A 26,335-nucleotide genomic window follows, 5' to 3' on the forward strand; every position below is an offset into this window, starting at 1 on the left:
CAGGCTCTGGGCTGATGGCTCAGAGCCTGGAGCCTGTTTCCGATTCTGTGTCTCCCTCTCTCTCTGCCCCTCCCCCGTTCATGCTCTGTCTCTCTCTGTCCCAAAAATAAATAAACGTTGAAAAAAAAAATTAAAAAAAAAAAAAAAGCACATAGGAACTGTGCTTTGTCATAATTCATATTTGATCTTCCCACCCCTATAAGGAGATACATTTTACACTCTGGGAGATTGATAAAACATGTAGATCCTTTGAAGAAGAAGAAAACATACTATATGGTTGGGGTGTGTGTGTGTGTGTGTGTGTGTGTGTGTATACACTTTTTTTTTTTTTTTTTTTTTTTTTTTACTTCTCATTTATTCATTCTTTCAACCTCATTCTCTGACAAGTGTTACTATGGCACCTCCATCCTGCTATGGAAAACAGACTAAATATGTTCTTTAGAACAGACAACAGTTATATGTCTTGAGAAACAGCATCTGGACTCTGAGCCCTCTCTTATCATTGGTAGTCTAGGTTGGGGGCACTCTTTTGGTTGTCTAAATGTTTTTCTGTTACCACACATCCTTCTTACTTTCTCTTTTGCTGTTATGAATAGTGATTTATATTTACCAAAGTCACTAATCTCATATTTAGTTTTTTCCTTTTTCCAGCCATCTACTTGAAGAAATAAAATGGACTTACTTCTAGCTATTTATCTGCTCTCATTCTTATTTATTGAGTTAAGCTTCTCACCATTTATAAACAACTCTTGTTTGTGTAGCAATTTACTTCAAATGACAAAATATTTTGTCTTTTAAGTAGTTTTTATCAGAAGAGAATTGAACAGCATCACCAAAATTTGAAAAATAAAAAAGTATTAAAATTATCCATAATTTTTTCTGCTCACATTTAACCATTTTTACTGTGGGTGTATTCTCTTCTAGTTTTGTCCTTTTGATTTAGTGTAGTTTATAACCATATTTTGTACACACTATTTGTATGTCTTATGTTTCATTTAACATTTATCTGATGTAAACATTTTCCACTTTTCTACTTAGTTTTCATAATCATAATTTTAAAATTTTTTCATATTATTCTCTGGAGGAACATTGTCCAATGGAAGTAGAACAAGTCACATATAGATGAAAATTTTCTAGGAGCAAACTGAAAATGTAGAAAGAAACAGGTAAAAATAACATTAATAATGTATTTTATTTAACTTAACATATCTAAAATATCTTTCATTTCAACATGCAATTATATAAAATTATTATATTTTTGACATTCTTTTGTTCATGCTAAGCCTTTGAAATTGTTGTCTATCTTAAATTTACAGCAATCAATTCAGTCACTAAATTGTCAATAATCAAAATGAAATGTAGCCCTACCAAAACAATAAAATTGTTTAGCAGAAAAATATTTTCCACTGCTTCTATTTCCAAACTTCAATATATTAAATTAAAATTTAATTTCCACAGTTGGACTAGCCACATTGCATATGCTCATTAGCTATATGTGGCTTCTTACATTTAAATTAAAATTGAATAAAATTTGAAATTCAGGTCTCCAACTTTACTAGCCACATTTTTTTCTGAACTAGCCACATTCTAAATGATCAACAGCCAGGTTTAACATAGGTATATATGCCAATTATTTCTTGGCTATTTGTTCCTCTATCATTAAGCATTTACATTATTTCCAGGTTTTCAGTAAAATAAATAGTATGCTGATATGTTCATAAATGTGTATTTTCCCATATTTTGGATTATTTCCATAATGTAGACTCTCATAAATAAAATTATTGGTTCAAAAAGTATGAATTTGTTTATGGTTCCTCATGTGTATTCAAATTATTTTCTGAAAAACAGTGTCAGTTGTCCTCCCACCAGCAGTATTAGTATATTAATTTCACCAACCTTTCTTCATCATTGAAGAACCTTTTTTCACCATGTTATTTCTTTAATTGCTAGCGAGGAATACTTGTCTATGTATTTATTTACTAGCATATTTATTTTAATGGAATGCTTTTTGATGTTCTTGGCTCATATTTATTGGTGTCCTAATGTTTGTTTAATTTTTAATCTATTTTTAAACTTCTTTATAGACTAAAGATATTAACTCTTATTTACTGTATTAACTCATATTTACTGTAGACATTTTTCCTGGTCTTTTGTCTGATTTTTTTTTAACCCCTCCAAGGATTGGAAGAGAATCAACTGAAAGTCTTAATTTTTCTCTAGCAAATCTTTAGATAATCTTCTCTCTTTAGGCTCAAAAGTCGTTCCCACTCCAGAAGTTTGATATTTACTTCTGTTTTATTGTAGATTGTCTATGTTTTTTAAGAAAGTAAAAGAAAACTCTTTAATCAAACTAGAATTTATATAGTTCTGTATTTGTAAGAAAGGAAACTAAATTACACGTTTTTAACCTTTAGTCAAAATCCAGTGTTTACTCATTATTTATAGATCAAACTCTGACCTACATCTACTACTACTACTACTGTGTTTGAAATTTTATGCATATATATATATGTAGATAGGTTCAAATAGATTGTTTTGAGTGTTTCAAAATAATATGATCTATTTCTGCCCTGTTCTATTCTAATTAGAGTATTTTTCTGAACAAAGGGTCTTTTTTCTCCGTGTATTCACAATTGATAATTATAAGGCATGGTTACTCTGTGTAACTTTAGTCCATTTTTAATCAATATTTTTGTATTTCCAAGAGTTACACATCCTTAAATTTTACAATGTACATGCATACATGCGCACACACACACACACACACACACACACACACATCTATTCCTCAGGTAATTGTTAATGGAAATAATAAAAATAAATTTGTGCACTTAGGTAAGGACAATTAAAAAGAGCCCCAAATGATTGTCCTGAATTAAGGTATGTACTGACAAAGAGCAAGAAGAGCAATTCCTTTCCTTATCTTTTAGTATATTAAACAGTTTAATTTCTTACGTTCTCTTTTGTAGTAGTTAAACTACACAGAGAAATTCTTAGAGTAGTTGGATGACAAATTTATGTACAAATGATTCTTGAAGAATGCAGGAGCTGGGGGGTGTCAACCCCCGATACAGTCAAAAATTTGTGTATAATTTTTGACTCACCTAAAACTTAAGAACTAATAGTAGTTAACTACTGTTGACTAGAAGCCTTACTTATAACATGAACAGTCTATTAATATATATTACAATAAAGTAAGCTAGAGAAAAGAAAATGCATTAAGAAAATTATACTGGGCACTTGGGGGGCTCAGAACATCTGACTCTTGACTTTGGTTTGGGTCATGATGTCACGGTTTGTGAGTTTGAGCCCCGATTCAGGCTCTGTGTTGACAGCATGGAGCCTGCTTGGGATTCCCCCTCTCTCCCTCTGTCTCTCCCCCTCCTCTGCTGGCTCTCTCTCTCTCAAAATAAATAAATAAACTTAAAAAAAAAAGAAAATGATAAGGAAGAGAAACTACATTTATAGGACTATACTGTATTTATCAAAAAAATCCACGCATTAGTGGACCCACACTGTTCAGTCACACGTATTTGAGATTTCTAAGCATTAAGTTTGGCTATGCTAAAATGATTCTTTGGCTCCACCTTTGTCTTTTGCCATCCCTCTCACTCCTGCCTGTTTGTTCTGTTTTCTTTTCCATTTTAATGGGTAAAATCGTCTTGCTTCACTCTCAGTACTGATTAATATTATCAGATTTCTTAAGTGTTAGAATCTGCTTTGCTTTTGGTTGCTCATAGGGACAAGGAGTAATAGGATTAACTGTTGTATAAACTGAAATCCCTAATTAGAAAAATCATAAGATTTTATTGATTATACAGAGTATTTTTCTAAACTCTAGCCATATAAACTATTGGCCTGTTTTTATTACAAATCTGACACCTGAAAAAAATTTTTTTATAATGGCACTGTTTTTATATTTGGTGATAATACAGTCTAGAACATATGGCCTAGCAAAGGATATAAATCAAGGAAGAAAAATTATGGTTGGCATCAGTTTTAAGTCTTTGCACTATAACAGAACACAAATCCTAAATTGTTTAAATACTAAATATTTACTTAAAGTAAAACAAGAGACTATTCAAAAATGGAATTAATTTAAATTGTGAATTTTCCTCACTTACAAACTGATAGTTTTTTGTATATTCTTTATAAAATTAACAAAATGTAAGTTATATTGTCCACATCACAATAATCTTGTGTTGCATTTTAAAGTAAAACACACATACAACATACACACTTTTGGAATGAGGCCAAATTTAGACTCCAGGGACATACTGTTCAGTACCTTAAATTACAATCAGATGTATTTTAGCACAGATCAAATTTTCAGTCTGAAGTTGGTGAGAAGCCTAATTATTTGACCAGGTTACTATTTGTGTAGACCATTCTATGGCTGTCTGTGGTTAATCCACAGCTGGCAGAATGCTAGCTCTGGGAGGTTTTTATTTCATGCTGGAACAGTTTGGGGAGAAATGGGAGGGGGGTTAGCTTTAAACATTCCTCATTAAATGAAAGACTAAAAAGCAAGTACATACATATTACTATGGAGACAAGATGCTATATAAACTGTTCATTTTAATTCTCCAAGTGACAAAAATAGCAAAGGAAACAGCTTGGATGTTCATAGATTGCAAGTGACATGGTGGTTGGTTAAAAAAGTAAAGTGAAAACATTCAAAAAACAGTGTTACCTAAGACTAAGATTTGTTATCTTTTAGAATAGTTGAATATTGGTAAAGAATTAATGAAATGGGATTTTTAAATAATATAAAAATATGTTATAATAGGGAAACATTTTTATTAGAATTTCATTAGCAATACTTTAATAACAGACAATTATACTATAAAATTCTCTCAATACCTCTGAGTTTATCAGGGCAATAAACCCTTCAAATTCAAGTATACATGACTCCTGCCTCAAAATTAATTTTTTAATATTCTTTTAAAATTCTAATTTTTAAGTAATGGAAAAGAGTTTTTTTCTTTTTAAAGTATTTAAAGTTTGCATGATGGAAATGGTTAGTCCTTCAGTTGTAGTTGAGTATTTCAGTAGCCTTTTTGTAATTTTAAAAGAAGTTTCTGTTACATTTTCAAGGTTATTTCTTCCATTTACAAGCTAGCTCTTCGTTCCTTCTTGTTCCCATTGCCCTTACTTCCTCTGGTTTCTTGTTCCTTCTAATCATCCTCCCTATCTTGCTTCTTCATTCTTCTGTTTCTCCCATAGATCCTTCTTGCTGAAGAGCAAAAATGCTCAAACTTTCCCTATTCTTAAGAGCAACTCTTCCAGTCTTCTTCCCCCCCACTAAAATGTCTTTCTGCTCTTTTCTTTTCTATTACCTATTCAAACTAGGGATATTATCTCTGGTCATTTGAATCTAAGTACCATCAAATATAAGCTGTCCTGGGGGACATTAATTTTGCTTACCTATTTTGCCTGTGTTTCAGATGATTCTATTATTTTTCATTGATAAACCTTCCAAAATAATTTATAGCCTTAACCCCTGCTTTCATATCATTCTTTCTTTAATAGCTTTTTTTTTCTAACCTTTACACCATAAGCACTTAATCATTAAATCCAGTGACTTTTGCTCATTCTTTCTTTCCCTACCCACTGATAGCTTTGGCTACCTTAAAGTATCTTCCTGAAATTTTCCTTGTTGGATTTCTCTGTCATCACTTCTGCTGACCTCATTTGCCTTCCTCTTGTTCTCTCCTTTACGATTTTCTGTTTGTCTTAACTGTTGCTGTCCAGATTAACTTTCCTTTAAATTTTTGTACAGGCTTGTTATTCCTTCCTTTCAAGGAAAACATCATTACCCATCATCTGTCCCCATGCCATCTAATAGACTCTTGACCTGCCACTGAAGGCCTTTTGTGTTCTTAACTCAGCTGGCCTTTCCGACTTTATCTTCTGTTGCTCTTTGTGTATTCCTTCACTCACTTGTGCATCATTCAAACCAATTTCCTATGTAAGCATCCATGTCTGTGCTTATACTTTCTTTTATGTAGAAAGCATGACTATATTTTTTAATTAAAATATTTTTCTGTTATTACTGAATTATTTTCTCATTACTTGAAAATTCTAATTCAGAATCTTCCTTAAAAAAAAACCCTGTAGGTGTTTCATAAGCTAACAAGCTATGATCTTAGGAAACTAATTTTATGTTTTAATAAATATAATGTCACTGATAAGAATCCAAACTGTTTCTAAGAAGCTACAAGGATCCAATCTGCCTTCATTACTATTTTTCTATTTTAAATGTAATTATTATATTGAATAAGGGCTTTGAAATATTTTTTTCTTATGTGGATTCCCAGGATTCTTTCCATATTTAGTATACAAATCTAGTATGAAATAAGTTATGTGTTATACTCTGACATAATGGCACATATTAAGCATATTGTACTCATATGATAGTTTTTTTCTTCTAATCAGATGTTGCTGCTTTCTGCCTTGCATTTTATAACTGCAGTTTAAAGTTTGTATTATGTAGACTTTTGCATTTTTTATAGATTTCTATTATTCTGACTGAGAATGACTCTGGAGATGACATTTTTAATTTCCCCTCCTTTTTTTCTTTATCCAGGGCTTTTTTCTTACAGTTTCCCCAGAGTCGGTATTAAAAGTGGCTAACCACGCTTCTGAAAACAACAGAATTTTTACTTTGAATCTGTCTGCACCATTTATTAGTCAGTTCTACAAGGAATCATTGATGAAAGTTATGCCTTACGTTGACATACTTTTTGGAAATGAGACGGTGAGTTACTTTTTAAAAAAAAGAAGTACCTGGTGGTTTTTCGGGGTTTTTGTGCGGGTGGTTTTTTTCTCTTTTTTTTCTCTTTTTGGTTTGTGTATAAGTTTAGAAATATATCAATAAAAACTGAAATATTTGCATAAATAGAATTGAAAATAGCACAACAAAATGTCTTGAGTTTGTAATTCAGGATTTTTAGTATTTCCTCTGGTATATATTAATTTCTATCATAATAAAAAATTGTCTCTTAATGGGTTAGATTATTGAGGTTTATAATTTACATATAGTAAAATTAAATTTTACTGTACATTTGTATGAGCCTTTGAAAATGCATGCCTGACATGTAGCCATGACCACAATCCAGATAAAAATCATTTTCATCACTCCTTTCGGTCATCAACTTACTTGTTTCTGACCAGTAAAATAATGTTTTCCTCTGAAATTTTTATGGATTAAGGTAAGGGGCATTTGGCCTAAAATTAGTATTTTATGAATTTAAGTATTTATTCAAAGTGTGAGTCTATTTAATAGATTATGGGTAAATGTTGGTATAATTTGTATTAAATTTTTTATTAATAATATTATTTTTGCTAATATTTGTATGTTGTATTTGAAGGTGATAAAATGGGGTTTAATTTAAACTTTTACAGCTCTTTTGTTTACTAAAATTATAGTTTCTTTCATTCTAAATTAGTAGAAAATAGGTTTTTTTGCTCATTTAGTACTTACAGATTTGTTTAACCTGTAGACTTTACACATCCATAAAACAGGGGGGAAAAAAGAGAGAGAGAGAGACCTTCAGTATATCTTCTTGTGACCTGGGCAGTATCACTTAACTTTCATGAACCTCAGGTTTTTATGTGTAAAGTGAACATGTTGTATTAACTAGTCCATTTGGATTTGAATTCTATAGTTGTAATGTAGTTTGATTATATTCACTGATTTTGTACCTAAATAAGATAACTGTTGTCTGTGTAGAATAAAATAAATTTGATGTGGAAATAATTTATGAGATCCCCTTGGTGGTTTACAGAAAATAATATGGTGTGAATATCTTCAAAGACACTTTGAAGGGAACTACTACATTCTCGATGATTCACAAACTGATATAATGGCAAGAAATAGTGGTAATAGCCTTGAACTGTGTATCTGCTAGAAGTTTCACTTGGTTAAAATCTACATTTCACATTTCCTTTATGGCTGACTTTATTTTCTGAAGGATTAAAGGAAGTAATTAGGAAAAGTGTTAATCTGGCCTTTTAAGTTAACATGGAAGAATTGGTCATCAGTATGGTTGAGAATCCTTGGGAGAAATTGATATTTGAACTCAGAGTTCTTTGTAGTCAGAAAAGATGAGACTGGCAATATTTAAATATATGCTCTGTATTTTAAGAAGAAAAATTTCTTAAACTTTTTAAAAAAATAAATATCATTGCAAAGAATGAGATTTTAGAATCAAAGACAACCTGAGATGATTGAATACCATCAAAAATTCAGTTCTGATTTTATAATATCAAATGACCATAATTAGGAAGAAAATGGGGAGGAGCCTTAAAAACAAACATTGCAGAGCACAGAAAATTCTTTAATAAGAGCTCACATTTGTTAAACACGTGTAAAAAAGATGGAAAGCATTTATAGAACCAGAGAACAATGCCAAACGTTTGGCATAGACATAGAAGAATAGAAAACAACAGAGGCCCAAGATTATTAGGTTTGCAGAAAATGCTGATGATATCAAAATGGCCTTCACTTAAAAGAAAAGTCTCCAAATGCACAGCAAGAACAAGACAAAATAATTGGACTTTATCAAAATTAAAAACTTTTGTACATCAAAGGACAGTATCAAGAAAGTGAAGCCTAAAGCCAGCAAAAGGAAGGAAATAATAAAGATTAGAGCAGAAATAAATGATACAGAAACTAAAAAAAAATAATAATAGAACAGATCAACGATCTGGTTCTTTGAAAAAATAACTAAAATTGATAAACCTTTAGCCAGACTTATCAAAAAGAAAATAAAAAGGACCCAAATAAATAAAATCACAGATAACAGAGGAGAAATAACAACCAATACCCCAGAAATACAAACAATTAGAGTATGATGAAAAACTATATGCCAATAATAATTGGACAACCTGCCAGAAATGGATAAATTCCTGGAAATGTATAAACTACCAAAACTGAAACAGGAAGAAAGAGAAAACTTGAACAGACCAGTAACCAGCAAAGAAATTGCATCAGTAATAAAAATAAATAAATAAATAAATAAATAAATAAATAAATAACCAACCAACCAACCAACCAACCAAAAAACAAAAATCCAGGGCCAGATGGCTTCACAGGCAAATTCCACCAAATACTTAAAGAAGAGTTAATACCTATTCTTCTCAAACTATTCTAAAAAATGGAAAAGGAAAGACGACTTCCAAATTCATTCTATGAGGCCACTTTGAAGTGCTGAATCACTATAATGTACACATGAAACTAATATTATATTACACTGTATGTTAACTAACTGGAGTTTAAATAAAAACTTGAAAAAAATTTTAACAAAGTGAAAGCCCATGTAATGAGAGGAAATATTTGCAATGATATATCTGGTAAGGGATTAACATCCAGAATATATATCTCAACAACAAGAAAACAACTCAATTCATAAATTGTCAAAGGACTTAAATAAACACTTCTCCAGAGAAGATATACAAATGGCTAATTAAGCACATGAAAAGATACTCACCATCACTAGTCATTAGAGAAAACCAAAATGAGATACCACTTGATACACATTAGGATGGTTATTTTCAAATATATGGAGAGGAAAAAAATATTGCCAAGGAGGTGGAGAAAATGGAACCCTTTTGCATTACTGAATGGATTGTAAAATGCTGCTGCTGCTGCTGCTGCTGCTGCTGCTGCTGCTGCAGAAAACAATTGGGTGGTTCCTCAAAATGTTAAACATAGAATTACTACCATATGATCCAGCAGTTCCACCGATAGGTATATACCCAGAAGTCCTGAAAGCAAGGATTCAAGTACTTGTATGTCAATATTTATGGCAGTGTTATTCTCAATAGCCAAAAGTTGGAAACAAACAGAAAGTTCCTCAACAAATGAATAGATAAAATTTGGTATATACATAAAATGGAATACTATTCAGCCTTAAAAAGAAATGAAACTCTGATACGTGATACAACATGAATAGATCTTGAAAATGTTATGTCAAGGGAAATAAGCCATACACAGACAACTGGATTTTCCTATAAAGACTACACTTATATGAGGTACTTAGTCAAATTCTAGAGACAGTAGAATATTGGTTTCCAGGCACTGGAGGAAAGGGGGAATTGGGAGGGGTTTTTAAAAATTTTTTTAATGTTTATTTTTTAGAGAGAAAGGCAAACAGAGTGCAAGCGGGGGAGGGGCAGAGAGCAAGAGAGATTGAGAGAGAGAGAGAGAGAGACAGAATCCAAAGCAGGCTCCAGGCTCCTAGCTGTCAGCACAGAGCCCGACGTGGGGCTTGAACTCACGAACCGTGAGATCACAACCTGAGCTGTAGTTGGACACTCAACCGACCAAGCCATCAAGGCTCCCCAAGGGAGTTATTTTTAATGGTTGCAAAGCTTCTATGTGAAATAACAAAAAAGGTCTGGAAATGGATAAATGGTAATGGTTGCACAGCATTATGAATGTACTTAAGGTCACTGAATTGAACACTTAAAATAGAATGGTGAAATTTTATCTTACATATATTTTCCCACCTTGTTTAAATAATTAATGCTACCAACTAGTAAAGTTAAACTAGGACTTATAGACTAGTAGAGACATTATACTGTTATAATCTATATATAGTATAGATTATTAAAAGAATCATTTTTCCCTACCTAGAAGAGGAAGTTGTAAAATGACAAGCTACAAGTCGTGTCTGGATAAATTTTTACTTTTTTTTTTAATGTTTATTTTTGAGAGAGAGAGTGTATGCATGTGCACAGGGGAGGAGCAGAGAGAGGAAGACAGAGTATCTGCAGCAGGCTCTGCACTGACAGCAGAGAGCCTGATGCATGGCTCAAACTCACAAACCATGAGATCACGACCTGAGCCGAAATGCTTAAGCAACTGAGCCACCGAGGAAAATAAATATTGGATATGAGGCAATTAGACATATTTGGTGTTTTCTTGAACCAGTCTCAAAAAGTCTGCTGATAAATAAATAGATTTCTGGTGATACACTTCAGTGTTTACTCTGAGCTTTGCTCAGCTATCAACTATTCAGATAAAGCTGTATTTGCAGAGAATGCAAATGCAGAGAATGCAGATAATGCAATACTTTAACAAATATCAAGTAAGTTGAATGTCAAAATGAGACTTTTGAAAACTTTAATAAACTGGAGATACCAGTTGAGTGATGAAAGTTAATAAGGATAAGATTCCATATTTGATTATAAAAAACAAGTGTGGCATTGTTTGTTTTTTTCCTTTAATCTCATCTCTCATTTTTCTCCTTGAATACTTCAGTAATAAAGTATCTTTAAGTTTCCAGGGGAAAAAAGGGACATTGTATTTCTATTTTTTTTTAATGTTTATTTTTGAGAGGTGAGGGGAGGGGCAGGGGGAGAGAAAGGATCCAAAGCAGGCTCCACGCTGTCTGTGCAGAGCCTGACGCAGGGCTTGAACTCATGAACCGCAAGATCTTGATCTGAGCCAAAGTTGAAAGTTTAACTGACTGAACCATCGAGGTGCCCCAGGACAAAATGCAATGAAGTGTAAAATAGATTTCTCAGGGCATGCAAGTAGGTTTGTTTTATCTTTCTTTCTCCCTCTTACCCCAGAAGCAACAATCAAATCTGTGCTTACTGTAAATTTTCAAAATGTCAACTGTTAGTGGCAATCAAAAGAATGAAATCTTGCCGTTTGCAACAATGTGGATATAACTAGAATGTATTATGCTAACCGAAATTAGTCAGAGAAAGACAAATATCATATGAGTTCACTCATATGTGGAATTTAAGGTACAAAACAGGTGAACATAAGGGAAGGGAAGCAAAAATAATATAAAAACAGGGTGGGGGGACAAAACATAAGACACTCTTAAATACAGAGAACAATCTGAGGGTTGCTGGAGAGGCTGTGGGGGGATGGGCTAAATGGGTAAGGGACATTAAGGAAGACACTTGTTGGGATGAGCACTTGGTGTTATACAAAGGGGATGAATCACTGGATACTACTCCTGAAATTAAGATTGCACTATATGCTAACTAACTTGGATGTATATTAAAAAAAAAATTAAAAATAAATAAATAAGTTCTAGTTCTTGAGTAAGTAAAAAAAAAAAAACGTCAACAGCAAAAACAAAACACGCTTGGCTCTCATTTTCAGAAGGTTATACACTATTAATGATGCTTTAAAGCTTTTCTGATAACTTTAATATTAAAATTTTTTTTTAATTTTTTTTTTCAACGTTTATTTATTTTTGGGACAGAGAGAGACAGAGCATGAACAGGGAAGGGGCAGAGAGAGAGGGAGACACAGAATCGGAAACAGGCTCAGGCTCTGAGCCATCAGCCCAGAGCCTGTCGCGGGGCTCGAACTCACGGACGGCGAGATCGTGACCTGGCTGAAGTCGGACGCTTAACCGACTGCGCCACCCAGGCGCCCCAATATTAAAATTTTTTAAATGCCTTGTCCACCAAGGTTCTCTCTTCACATTGATCCTTGTGAGACCAGAAATAAATGAGGTGATCCCTATGATTACTTAAGCTTACTGCTTGGAGAGAATTTCCAGGCCACTATATGACCTAGCTATTCCACTCATAGGTATTTGCCCAAGAGAAATGAAAGGATATGTTCATATAAAGAATACACAGGGGAGACTGGGTGGCTCAGTCGGTTGGACATCTGACTCAGGTCACGATGTCACGGTTTGTGACTTGGAGCCCTACGTCAGGCTCTGTGCTGACAGCTCAAAGCCTGGAGCCTGCTTCAAATTCTATGCCTCCCTCTCTCTGTGCTCCTCTCCTACTCACACTTTGTCTGTCTGTCTGTTAAAAATAAACATTAAAAATTAAAAGAAAAAGAAGACGTACACAAATGCTTATAGCCATTTTATCTGTAATACCCAAAGTCAGGAAACAACCCAAATGTCCATCAGCTGGTGACTGGATAAACAAATTATTATCTATCCATACTGTAAAATACTACTCACCGTTAGAGGTGAATTATTTATACATGCACCAACATGGATAAATCTCAGAATATATATGCTGAGTGAAAGAGGAGATGCCAGACAAAAGTACACTATATATGATTCAATCTAAATTAAATTCTAGAAAATTCAAAGTAATTTGTAGTGACAGAGTAGATCCATGGTTGCTAGGGATAGAGATGTACTGTGAGGCAAAGATCACAAACGGATGTGAGGAAACTATTGGAAATAATGGATGTGTTCATTATCTTGATTGTAGTTATAGTTTCAGGACTTGATACATGTGTCAACACTTACCTAATTATTAACTTTTTGTTTGTACAGATTATTAAATGACAATTATATCTCATAAAGCTATTTTAAAAGAATGTATACTGTGTGATTCCATTTATAGAAGTTTGAAAATAGGAAAAATTAATCTAGAGTCACTCAAATAAAAGTCACTCCAAAGAACCAATGTTAAAATGAATAAATATCAACTTATTTTTTTAACTATGTATCAAATTTCTATTATTTCCATGAAAGATTTCCTTACATTTCAATAGTATTATCAAGCCAAAGGAGGAGTACTTGATAGTCCTGCATTTTAATCCTGACAGACTATTAAATATTATCATACACCACCATTAAATAATGCTTTAAAATAAAAGTGTTTTACACAAAAACCATTTCATCTACACAACCTGTGGCTGATTTTCTAATGCATGTACGGTTTCAGCTTTACTCATAGAGATTACTCCATTTTTGTTAGGTGGCATTGGTAGTGTTACTAGGACTGTTGATCCTATTCCTCTCTTAATTAAGTTTTACTTAACTAACTTGCTCAGATAACATGCAATCCTCATTCTTTTGATAAAACTTAACAAGTAGTCTATGAAAACGAAAAAAACAAGTAGTTCCAAGTAAATGAGGGAGAATTCGTGGCTATTAGGCTATTCTCTGGTATACCACCTTACTTCTTTCCCCGCAAACTTCTTTGTTTACCAGGACTCACTTTATTTGTTCCTAAACCTTTTTAATGCAGTTTATCTTCATCATATAATTAATTATTATATAATCTCACAAAATGAGACTGCAAATAGAATAAGAATTAGCTTAATGAATTAAAAAGTTGCTCTTGAATTAGATGTGGGCATGAAAATGATAAAATATTAAAAGAAGCAAAAGCTATAAATATCTACACTCAGGAATGGCTTGATAAATGTCTATGAGTTTTCATTCTGCTTTAAAGAACTGAAACTGAAATCATAAACTATGAATTATGGATCTGGTTCTATAAGAAAGACTCTAGAATATCAGCAGACACACACTCAAAATTTTGACCCTACTTTAAATATTAGCAAATGATATATATTTATATGTTAATAAAATGCTTAGATTTTTTTCTTAATATAATCAATTTGCTGATTTATTAGGCAACTGCTATTCCTTTAATTTCCTCATTTTAAAGTGACAGATTTGTGTGGAAATACTAAAGGATCCTTTAAATTTTTTCTTACAGCTTAAAATTTAAAAAAAACAACAACTAAGGATTCATTTTCTCACACATTCTAATATTCAGTAAAACTGACCTAATTTATTCTAACCAGCAAAGTCTTCGTTCTGAAATCTAAAATAAAATGCCTACCGTATTTTAAATAGTTATTCTTTTTCATTATTCATTTCACAGACTCGACTATAGTACCTTTCAAGCTAGACTTTTCCCATTTCTCATCCCCACTATTTCTTTTCTCAGATTTGCCCAGGGAAAACAATATTCTTCTCCAAGGAATATTTGCAAATATTTGGTTGAGCAAATCCAGATACAAAATAGAAGTGTCCACAGGAATAACATTGCTGCATTAATTAACATTGCATGTGTTAAAAACAAAGTATAATTATTAAGTAATATAATTTACTTTTTTTCTATTTTTTCTTTCATTGTGGTAAAAAAAAAAAAAACAACAGAAAATTTACCATTTTTAAGTGTACAATTCAATGGCATTAAATAAGCCCTCAATATTGTGCAGCCATCACCACTGTCCATTTACAGAACCTTTCCATCATCCAAACAGAAGCTGTATACACATTAAACAATAACTCCCCGCATCTCTAATTACCACTATTCTATGAATTTGCCTATTCTAATTTCCTCATCTAAGTAGGATCACGAAATAGTTGTCTGTGTATGACTTATTTCGCTTAACGTAATGTTTTCAAGGTTTATCCATGTGTCAGAGTTTTGTCTTTATTTAGTCATCTGTTGATGGACATTCAATTTGGTTTTGCCTTTTGGTTTTTGTGAATAATGCTGCTATGAACGGGTACAAGTATCTGTTTGAATACCTGTTTTCAGGACCTTTATTCTATACCTAGAAGGGGAATTTGCTGGATTCTGATAATAATTTTATGTTTAACTTTTTGAGGAACCATCAAATGGTTTTCCATAGCAGCTGCACTATTTATATTCCCTCCAGCAAAACTCGGTAGTTAACAATTTCTCTGTATCCTTACTAACATTTATTTCCCCTTTTTTTGACAGTAGCCATCTTAATGGATGTGAAGGAGCATCTTTCTGTGATTTTGATTTGCGTGGCTTACTTTTAACAGATTCAGAAATGCACAGAATCAAATTTCTCTGTTACCTCAAAATTTTTGGTGTCCTGTTACAGTGCATGATGTACTTTTAAACCTCACATCTGAATTTGTCAATTTCTTCTTAGGGTAGTTTTGAAACTACTCTAGTATATAAGGCCTTTAAATATGACATTGTATTTTTAATTTGTTTCTGACATCCTCAAAGTTTAAAATACTTCCCGTCAGCAACAACCATTTGTTAGCTGGAATCACGTGTAATCAGCTCAATAAAGGACATTTTACATGCAGGTAATTATATCCATTGATGCCTGCTAATGCTAGCTGCTTTGTGGTCATTATCTAGCAATACATGACTAAAGAATTTGATTATTCTTCTTGTTTTTCATTTTTATTAAATTAAGAAGTTTTTTTGAATAGTGTCATTTTGCAAATGGTTCTTAGGAGTAATACCTTTCAAGGCTCCATAATCACTAGATAATTAACCTGCCAGGATTAAGTATACTCAACTTTGCCTCAGGATGCTTAACTCTCAAATAAGGTCAGTTATCTCATGATAATAACTGCTTTGTCAATAATTAACACTTAATTCCACAGTAAAACGTCACATCACCCATAGAATGCACTTTAAGATAGTTTAAATAATAAAATACAGCTTGAAAATTGGGCAGAAGATTTCAGTTTAATTATTTCAGACAGATTAAGGATGATAATGTTTTAGATAAAACTCCCTCACATACCTAGTGTTTTGAATCTCACAGATGATTTCTATTTAAAGGTTATTTGCTACTCTGTTTCATCATTTTGTTGGCAGTATGCCCATATTGTACATTATCTTGCAGGGAGTCTATTTTAAACCTCTTGACCCTACAGAGAGGATTCACTATATTAAAAATCTCTAGTATAGATCAGGAAAACTGAAATTACGCTTTCCTGAGTGATGATTTAACTTTTTAAAAATGTATCTATTTTGTCAATGAGTGAGTTACAAAACAGTGAATGAAATTCCACAGTTTGTTGATGTGGTTGTTTGTTATTGCTGAGTAGCTCTTCAATCATGTTTAGCACAGTGATATGCAGCCGAACACAGGAATGCTATTTGCAAGAATACATCAGGACATTTTTAAGGAAATGTAAAATTGGCTTTAGGTATTTGAATCCATATTTTCTAAACCTGAATAATGGCTGCACCTCCTTATATACAAACCCTTATAATCTTTTTACCAAACCAGATGGAATAAGTTAGGTTTTTCTTCTCTGTCTACCTATTGAAGGGTGGGGGCAAGGAGGTGATTTTATTGGTATTTATTGTTTACGTGGTTAAATCCATTTTAATAGCCATTGATTTTTTTTTAATGACAAAAATCATTTGAAACCAATGGTGCTTTTAAGTATAAATAAACTTTGATTAACTCTATCTTATCTGAAGTATTTTTCCAGGTTTTATATATCTGTAAAATGGAACTTATTTGCTATTTCAATATGAAAATCTGTATAAATATAAATTAGATGTGCCACATATGGTAAGTGTTATACATGAATATATCTTCATTCAGATGATTTCTTTGTATAGGAAAACTTCTGTTCTTTGTAAAGGTATTATTTTTAATTTTTGGAAGTTCTGTGTCTCTTCAGCCTATGCATATTTTATTCTAAGAGGATTTTTTTTAATTTTTATATCTTTTTGTCAAATTGAAGTCCTTAAGATACATGATTTCCAAACATTTTCAGAGAGCCAGCCTGTCACCACATCCATATTCTGACAGAAGAGATGGGTTTTTCTTTTCCTCATATCAAGGTATTCCCATCATGTATGTGGGTAATAGGACTGTATCTAAAAGTATAATTCTTCCTTGTTGAAGAATTGCCTTGTTTCTTTCAAGAAAAAACGGTCATTACCTTCTTGAGACTGTTCATACAGATCTTTCAATTCCTCTTTCTTTGCTATAAGCAGTGAGAGGAGCCTTTGATATAGACAAAATCTAAAGTTATTATAAGATCAGTCAAGGGGCACCTGGTTGGCTGAGTCCATTAAGTGTCCCACTCTTGGTTTCAGCTCAGGTCATGATCTCAAGGTTTCGTGCATTCAAGACCCCCATCGGGCTCTGCTCTGGCAGCAGGGAGCCTGCTTGGGATTCCCTCTCTCTCCCTCTCTCTCTGTCCCTCTCCCACTTGTGCTGTCTCTGTCTCTCTCAAAATAAATGAATAAATTTAATACAATTTTTTTTAAGTAAAAAGTAAATGTTTAAAAAAAACAAAAGATCAGTCAAGGAAGGTGAAAAGAGCGTCCAACTTCAGCTCAGGTCATGATCTCACAGTTTGTGAGTTTGACCCTCACATCAGGCTTGCTGCTGTCAGCACAGAGCCACTTTGGATCCTCTGTACCCCCTCTCTCTGCCTTTCTCCTGCTTGTGTGCACTCTCTCTCTCTCTCAAAAATAAATAAACATTAAAATAAATAAATAAATACTTAATGGTGCTCTTATAAAATTCTGACATATTTACATTTCCTGCTAAGGATAATGAAGTTTCAATTAAGACAAGGGTATGGCACCATAAGATTGCTATTTAGCTTCTGGATTTGACTTTCTCCTTAGGGTCTTTCTAATAAATATATCTGGTCTGGAAAAAAAAAAATGAGATTCACTGTAGCACAAGGGAGGTTCCTAACATCAGTGGTATGTTGTAAAGATGTGCTATGGGAAGGATTCAGAATGAGCCAAAGGCTATGTAACTATGTGATTTGCATCTCTCTTCCTTCCTTTCTACTTAACTCCTTTACTCCTTTTCTGTTTGGATCCCCACCGATATATCCTTCCTTTCTTACCCTCTTTCTCTCCCTCCCTTACCAACTACATTGCCTATCCAAAGAGGAAGGTTTTTAAATCCTTCCCAGACTACCATCCATTATTGATAAAAAAAGCCCAATAACTTGAGATAGCTTGAATTGCTTTGGAGACAATCATATTTTATGCAATAATGCCATACATACCATGTTACTTAGTATTTCAATTAATCTTTTTATTTGCTTGTTTCAGTTACTGTACTACAAATTTGTGACTCTTATAATATTACCTATCTAGTATGACATGATATAAAAGTAATGAGTTACTATTTAAAGTTCTTATTTAATACATTTTAAATGTCATATTAAAATTATTAAATAAAATCGATGTATCCCTGTACATAAAAACTGTAGATTTAGGGATGCCTGGGTGGCTCAGTCAGTTAACCATCTGACTCTTGGTTTCCGCTCAGGTCATGATCTCGTGGTTTCATGGGTTCGAGCCCTGTGTTGGGCTCTGCACTAGCAGCACAGAACTTGATTGTGATTCTTTCTCTCTCCCTCTGCCTCTCCCCCATCTGTGCTGTCTCTGTCTCTCTCAAATAAATAAATAAACTTAAAAAATATTTTTAAAAATTTAACAAACAACTAAATTTATATGACAGTGGAAGGAACACTGGACTTTATTCAGAAAATCTGGTTTTTGGCTCAGCTTGAATTTTTTCCGTGCCTTTCTTCTTTGACATTAGGAGCCTAATTAGCACAATTTAAATAGGTTCTGTAGATTAGTAATAGTGTTTTATCAACAGTTATTTCTGAACTTTGATGATTCTATAATGGTTATGTAAAATCTTCACCTTTGGAAAATTCCTAATGTCTTTTGTCTGATTCACACCCAAGCTAGGTTCCTACATTGCATTCAGTTTTCATGTTTCCGTAGTCTCTTTAATCTGGAACAACTTCTCGTTTTTTCTTTGACTTTTAGGAATGTGACTCTTTTGAAGAGTACTGGCCTGTTATTTTGTAGGATGTCCTTCAGTGTAGGGTAGGCTAATAGTTCCTCTAATTAATGAAAATTTTGGCTAGAATACCTCAGAAATGCTGTTTTGTCTTTTTGCATACTGTATATCAAGATTTCAACATTTCTTATTACTTGTCATATTAATTTTGATCACTTGGTTAAAGAGATATTGACCCAGTTTATGCACTTTAAAGTTACTGTTTTTCCTTTTGTAATTTAACTAGTAAGTATCTGGTGGGGAAATACAAGAGACTATGTAAATATTTTGTTCTTTCATTATATTTTCACTCACTACTTTTAGCATCTATTTGATGGTTCTTGCTTCCAGTAATTATTGTGGTATTTGCCAAATGATGATTTTTTTTTCATGTAAGGTAATTTTTTTGTGCATCATCTTCTCCTCCAATTATTAATTAACTTCTTTTCTTCAGTATAATTTATGGATATTTATTTTATTCCATGAGTTCCAATCCATTGCAGTCATTATGTTGTTTTTCCAATTGTCCTGACTTTGGTCATCCGGAGCTTCTTCATGTTGGCTCCTTTGTTCTTTTGATGTGCCCTCATTAATTTTGAGCACTCTACTTTCTGGTGCCACAAGTTGTTCCAAGTTCATCTTATATTTTCTTTGTCTTAACCCTGGCGTCATCCTATCTGCCTATCTGCCTGTATCTCTATTTATATTTAAAAATGTGACACCAGGGGCTCCTGAGTGGCTGTCAGTTAAGCACCTGACTCTTGATTTCAGCTCAGGTTGTAGTCTCACGATTAGTGAGATTGAGTCCTGTGTTGGGCTTCACCCTGACAGCCCAGACCCTGCTTAGGATTCTCTATCTCCCTTTCTCTCTGTCCCTCTCATGCTCATGTGTGCTCTCTCTCTCTCTCTCTCAAAATAAATAAATAAATTTATAATAAAAAACATGACACCATAATAATACCTCAGATTGTAATCCAACACCACAGGGTTAAAGCTAACCTTCCTTTTTTCCTTATTCATATTTCCTTTCTTCAGTAAGAAACCTGGCTTTCATTATCTGCAATTTAATGACTTATTTGCTCACATCTAAAGTATATATAAAGTAGTTTCAGAATTACAAACCCACCCTTAGGAGAAGGTGAGCATTATTTGCAGGTAGGAGGGATATGAATTGTGGGCTAGAAGACAGACTGTGATAGGCAGTCTATAAAATGTCCCTCATTGATTCCCTTCCTTCCTCCTAGTATTCACTATCTTATGTAGTCCCCTCTCCTTGACTGCGGAGCTGGGTATAGTGACTTGTAACAAATTGACTATGACAAAAGTGATAAAAGTCATTTCCAAAATTACATTACAAAAGTACTGTGATTTCTGTCTCACTTTCCCTCTCTTCTCTCCCTGGGAGCCCTCACTTTGGGGAAAGCAAGCTGCCATGTTTTGAGTAACCCTAAAGAGAGACTCACATAGCAAGGAACTCTGGTCAGTAGCCAGGGAGGGCCCGAGGGCTACCAACAGCCATATGAATGAGCTCCCTTAAACATGAAATAACTGCAGCCCTGACCTATATTGTGGTTGCAGCCTTTGGAAAGACCATGATTAAGAGACACCTAGCAGGGCGCCGGGGTGGCTCACTCAGTTGAGAGTCCAACTCTGGATTTTGGCTCAGGTCATGATCTGATAGTTCTTGAGATCCAACCCCATGTGGGGCTCTGCACTGACAGTGCCTAGCCAGCTTGGGATTCTCTCTCTTCCTCTCTCATTCTCTCTCTCTCTCTCTGCTCCTCCCCAACTAGTGCTCTTTCTTAAAATAAATAAAATAAACTTAAAAAAAAAAAAAATAGAGGCACCTAGCTAAGCCAGGAATGCCTAAAGGATTCCTTACCTATAGAATCAATGTGATAAGTGTTTGTTGTTTTAAGCCACTAAATTTTGGACTAATTTCTCATGCCATAATGGATATCTAATGCTTGCTATGCAAAAGAGATTTATGAACTAGATATTACTATTTGTGTAAAGTCTTCTTGTCTTTAGCTTTCATTACTCAATACTTTTTTTTGAGGTGACTTAGATTAGTTCTTTTTTTTTTTCCACAGTCCCTCAGGGTGGTTATGTCATTTAATTACAGTTGTATCATTTATTGCTATTTGCATTCTATTAAGATTCCCCAACATTTTGAATTACTTTAATTTTTTTTAAGTATGTGAAACATTTACATGGTTTTAAATGCCAGAACTATGCAAAAGAAGCTTACTTATAAGTGTCACTTCCCAAGACCTCATTTCTCATCTGCTTCTTTCCTCCTTCTCTCATTCTTCCTACTGTGTTTCTTCCCACCTACCCTCTGTCCTGTAGGTAATTTTTAATTAGTTTCTGGCTCACATCCTAAATTTCTTTTAGCATAAATTAGTGGCAACATGTATATTTTCTTATTTTCACATATCCCTTTTTTGTTACATGAAATGTAGTACACTGCAGGTTCTCTTTGCATTTAGCTTTTATTTGCTGTTGTTAATTTTATCTTGGAAATCATTCCATAAAAGCTCAGAGAGATCTTCCTCACTTTTTTTAATAGCTGCATTGTACCTCATTGTGTGAATGTACCAGAGTTTATTCAATCACTCTCTTTTATGTGGGCATTTAGGTTGTTTCCAGTATCTCGCAGTTAAAAGCAATCTTTAATGAATAACTTTATGCACTCATATTTTTATGTTGTTAGAGATATTTTTTCATGGTAAATTCCTACAAGTGGGATTGTTGGGTCAAAGGGTAAGTGCATATGTGGTTTTGTTAGATGTTACCAAATTGCTCTCCAAAAGAGTTATAACTGCTTTCATTCCCAATAGCAATGCATGTGAATGCCTGTTTCTCATGTAGTTATTTTAATGTTTGGTTATCAGCTGTTTGTAAGACAGCCATCAAATAGAATTCACTAAAAGGGTAAAATTCTAGTCTTATGTCAAAGGGGCACTTGGCTCGCTCAGTTGGTAGAGCATGTGACCCTTTATCTCAGGGTTATGAGTTCAAGTCCATGTTGGGCACAAAGCTTACTTAAAAAAATTATTTTTAGTTGCTGCAAGAATTAAACTGAGCTAAGACTAGTATGATTTAGCCCTACTAGGCAATTCATTTTAGCACCGTAAAAATAATCCAAGAATTAAAAAGTGAGCATCCTTTAAGGTACAGACTTTAAAGACTTATTCATTCATTTTTGCTTGTTTGTTTAAAAACATTAAATGAATATGAATGAATCCCTATTATACAGTTTAGTTTCATTTTCTGGCCCTTTATCTATATTTGTATCCCTTAAGCTCCTCTTTTCTCCTGTACTATTTAACTATTTTCCAGAATGCACTGTGGTCACTTTTGTTTTCATGTCCTTTCAGTTTTTTTTAATGTTTGTTTATTTTTGAGAGAGAGAAAGAGAAAGAGAGAGCATGAGTGGGGGAACGGCAGAGAGAAAGGGGGACAGAGGACCTGAAGCAGGCACCTTGCTGACAGGAGAGAGCCTGGTGCAGGGCTGGAACTCACAAACCTTGTGATCATGACCTGAGCTGAAGTCGGGTGCTTAACCTACTGAGCCATCTAAGTGCCCCTTTATGTCCTTTCATATGCCACTCCTTTTGTCATTATCCTCACTCCTTTCCAATTCTCTCTGGTAAACTTCTACTTATCCATTAACACTCAGTTCATATATTGGACCGTCTGGCTGACTCAGTCACTAAAGCATGTGACTCTTGATCTTGGGGTTGTGAGTTCAAGCCCCCCATTGGGTATAGTGATTACATAAAAATAAAATCTTTTAAGAAAGAAAGAAAGAAAGAAAGAAAGAAAGAAAGAAAGAAAGAAAGAAAGAAAGAAAGAGAGAGAGAGAGAGAGAGAGAGAGAGAGAGAGAGAAAGAAAGAAAGAAAGAAAGAAAGAAAGAAAGAAAGAAAGAAAGAAGAAAGAAAGAAAAGAAAGAAAGAAAGAAAGAAACTCGGTTCAGTTATTGAGCCCCACATCTTAGAATTCTCTCTCTCCCTCTATCTGTCCCTCCCCCTGCACACACACTCTCTCAAATAAATACTACCTCACTCACACCTTCCCCCTCCTTCTCTACCCCCTCCACTACTGCTCACCTAGTCATTTTTAAAATGTGATCTGTAATATTTTGTTTGTCATTATAATACTTGCATTGTTTAGTAATAATATGTTAATTGGTTTTTTTACACAAGAATGTGTTCCTTCACAGCAAATTTTCATTCTTCATTACAGTCCTCCTGCCTAACAAATATGTATTTATTAAATATTTAGTAAATGAGTGAATGAATTTTTTCCTTTGTAGGGAGAGTTTGAATCTTTGCAAATTATAGACAATAGTTATCTTTATAAATATTTATACTCCAGGGGCACCTGGGTGGGTGGCTCAGTCAGTTGAACTTCCAATTCTTGATTTCAGCTCAGGTCATGATCCCAGGGTTGTGGGATTGAGCCCCGCATCAAGCTTCATGCTGAGCGTAAGATTCTTTCTTTCTGAAGATTAAGATTCTTTCTTAAGATTCTTTCTTTCTCTCCCTCTGCCCTTCTGTGCTTGTGTGTGCATTCTCTCTCTCTCTCTAAAATAATAAAAAAAAAATTATATTCCTATTTAATCACTACTTTCAATCTTAGATCTAAGATTGATCTTACCAAAGTGAACTTTATAACTACTTTATATTATATTTGACAACAGTTAAAATATTTTCGGAATAAAATATTGACCTTAGTTTTTGATAGTTTTATGTATGCTACGTAACATAATAATGCAAAATTCAAATTAACCAGTACCTAAATAAACCAAATGTTCTCTTCACTGCTGACTCATACTTTTCTTTTCCCTTCATAAGATAGAAAGTTGTACATTACATGGACTATTTGGTTGGCTCTTGAATTTGAATGACAACCCTAAAATTTATAACTCTTGGAACAGTGTGAAGAAATATTTTGTAGATATGTATAAAGTAAAACTGAAAAATACTGAGCCCTATTATTTTTATAGTTTAATAATGCATAAGGATGCCTGGGTGGCTCAGTCAGTTAAGTGTCCAACTTTGGTTCGGGTCATGATCTCACGTTTCGTGAGTTCAATCCCCCCATCAGGCTCTCCGCCCCTCCCCTGCTTGCTCTCTCTTTCTCTTTCTCTCTCTCAAAAATAAACATTAAAAAATAAATTAAATTTTTAAAGATAAAAATGCATAAATTTTTCTTGCCCTCTAGGCACTAGCACTGGGTGACAACATGCGCAATGTATACTTGCATACTTTGCTTTTCCTTGATCATTACCCTTTACCTTAGTTTTGTTTCCACAGCAACTGGGTAGATGGCAGTTGAATTCTGACAGTAACTACCCAGATTTAGCATCAGACTGTATAGGTTTAAGGGTTCAATTCTCTAAGTCTGCCCTTACTTAAGGCTCCAGCTGAACTTCGGCCACCTACATTTCTGATCAACTTGGCTACGAGTTCAGGGATTCCCAAAACCCTCTCAGGTTTGATAATTAACCTAGATGACTCACAGAACCCAAGAAAGCACAATACCTACAATTACAGCTTTATTATAAAGATACAACCCAGGAATAGCTAAATGCAAAGGTACTTAGGGAAGGGTATGGGAGGATTTTAGATGCAGAGCTTCCATGACTCTCCCCTTAGACTCCAGGCCTAGCACCCTCTTACCACATCAATGTATTTTGCCCACCAGGAAGCTCCACTGAGCTTCAGTGCCCAGAATTTTTATGACAGTTTCGTTATATAGGTATGGTTGATTACCTCATTTGCCATGCGATTTAACTCAGTCTCAAGTCCCCCATCTTTGGGGGATGGGTGGACCCAAAGTTACAACCCAATCTTGAAGCTGTCTATGGACCCACAATGTGTCACTTTATAAGAAAGACACTCCTATCAGCCAGAAAATTCCAAGGATTTCTGAAGCTCTGTGCCAGGAACCTAGGACAAGGACCAGCTACATTCCTTATTATACAACATTAAGGGTATGATGAATAGATTATTATTTGCACAAGCTTTATAACTGGGGTAGGGGAGTACAGGATCATATGATCTAATCAATAAAAAATGAGATAAAGTACAAATACACAAAATTTGAAATGACAGAGGGAAATAATGAAAACTGAGAAATTTCTAAGAAAGTTTGAGACCACAACCTTGGTGCTAGGGATGCTCATTGCTACAATATTGCTTCTTTATTGAAATAAGAAAACAATCTCATTTATAATTGCACCAGAAATAATAAAATACCTAGGAATAAACCTAACCAAAGAGGTGAAAGACTTGGACTCTGAAAAGTATAAAACATTGATGAAAGAAATTGAAGATGACACAAAGAAATGGAAGGATATTCCATACTCGTAGATTGGGAGAAAAAATATTGCTCAAATGTTCATACTACCCAAAGCAATCTACAGACTTAATTCAATCCCTGTCAGATTACCAACAACATTTTTCATAGGACTAGAACAAATGATCCTAAAATTTGTATGGAACCACAAAAGACTCCAAATAGCCAAAGCAGTCTTGAAAAAGAAGAACAATGGGGCATCTGGGTGGCTCAGTCAGTTAAGCATCTGACTTTGGCTCAGGTCATGATCTCATGGTTTGTGGATCTGAGCCCAATGTTGGACTCTGCGCTGACAGTGTGGATCTTACTTGGGATTCTCTCTCTCTCTCTCTCTCTCTCTCTCTCCTTCTCTCTGCCCTTCCCCAACTCGCACTTTCTTTCTCTCTCAAAATAAATAAATAAACTGGAAAAAAGAAAAAAAGGACAAAACTAGAGGTATCACAATCCCTAATTTCAAGATATACTACAAAGCTGTAATAATCAAAACAGTATGGAACTGACACAAAAATAGACACATAGATCAATGAAACAGAATAGAAAGCCCCAAAATAAATCCACAATTATATGGTCAATTAATCTACAGTAAAGGATACAAAAATATGCAATGGGAAAAAGTCTCTTCAACAAATGTTTTTGGGGAAACTGGACAGCTA

The 26,335-nt window shown here is 33.9% G+C and overlaps 1 protein-coding gene across 4 annotated transcripts in view; it reads left to right on the forward strand.

Moving 5' to 3' along the window:
- ADK (adenosine kinase) overlaps positions 1-26,335 on the forward strand; it is a 529,136-nt gene that overhangs the window by 343,893 nt on the left and 158,908 nt on the right. For all 4 annotated transcript variants that reach the window (XM_045439672.1, XM_045439675.1, XM_045439674.1 and 1 more), the window contains one exon: positions 6,590-6,760. In XM_045439672.1, coding sequence (XP_045295628.1) covers positions 6,590-6,760 — 171 coding nt within the window. The remainder of the gene's footprint in view (positions 1-6,589; positions 6,761-26,335) is intronic.

This window comes from Leopardus geoffroyi, chromosome D2 (assembly GCF_018350155.1).
Source record: "Leopardus geoffroyi isolate Oge1 chromosome D2, O.geoffroyi_Oge1_pat1.0, whole genome shotgun sequence".
Classification (NCBI taxonomy): domain Eukaryota; kingdom Metazoa; phylum Chordata; class Mammalia; order Carnivora; family Felidae; genus Leopardus; species Leopardus geoffroyi.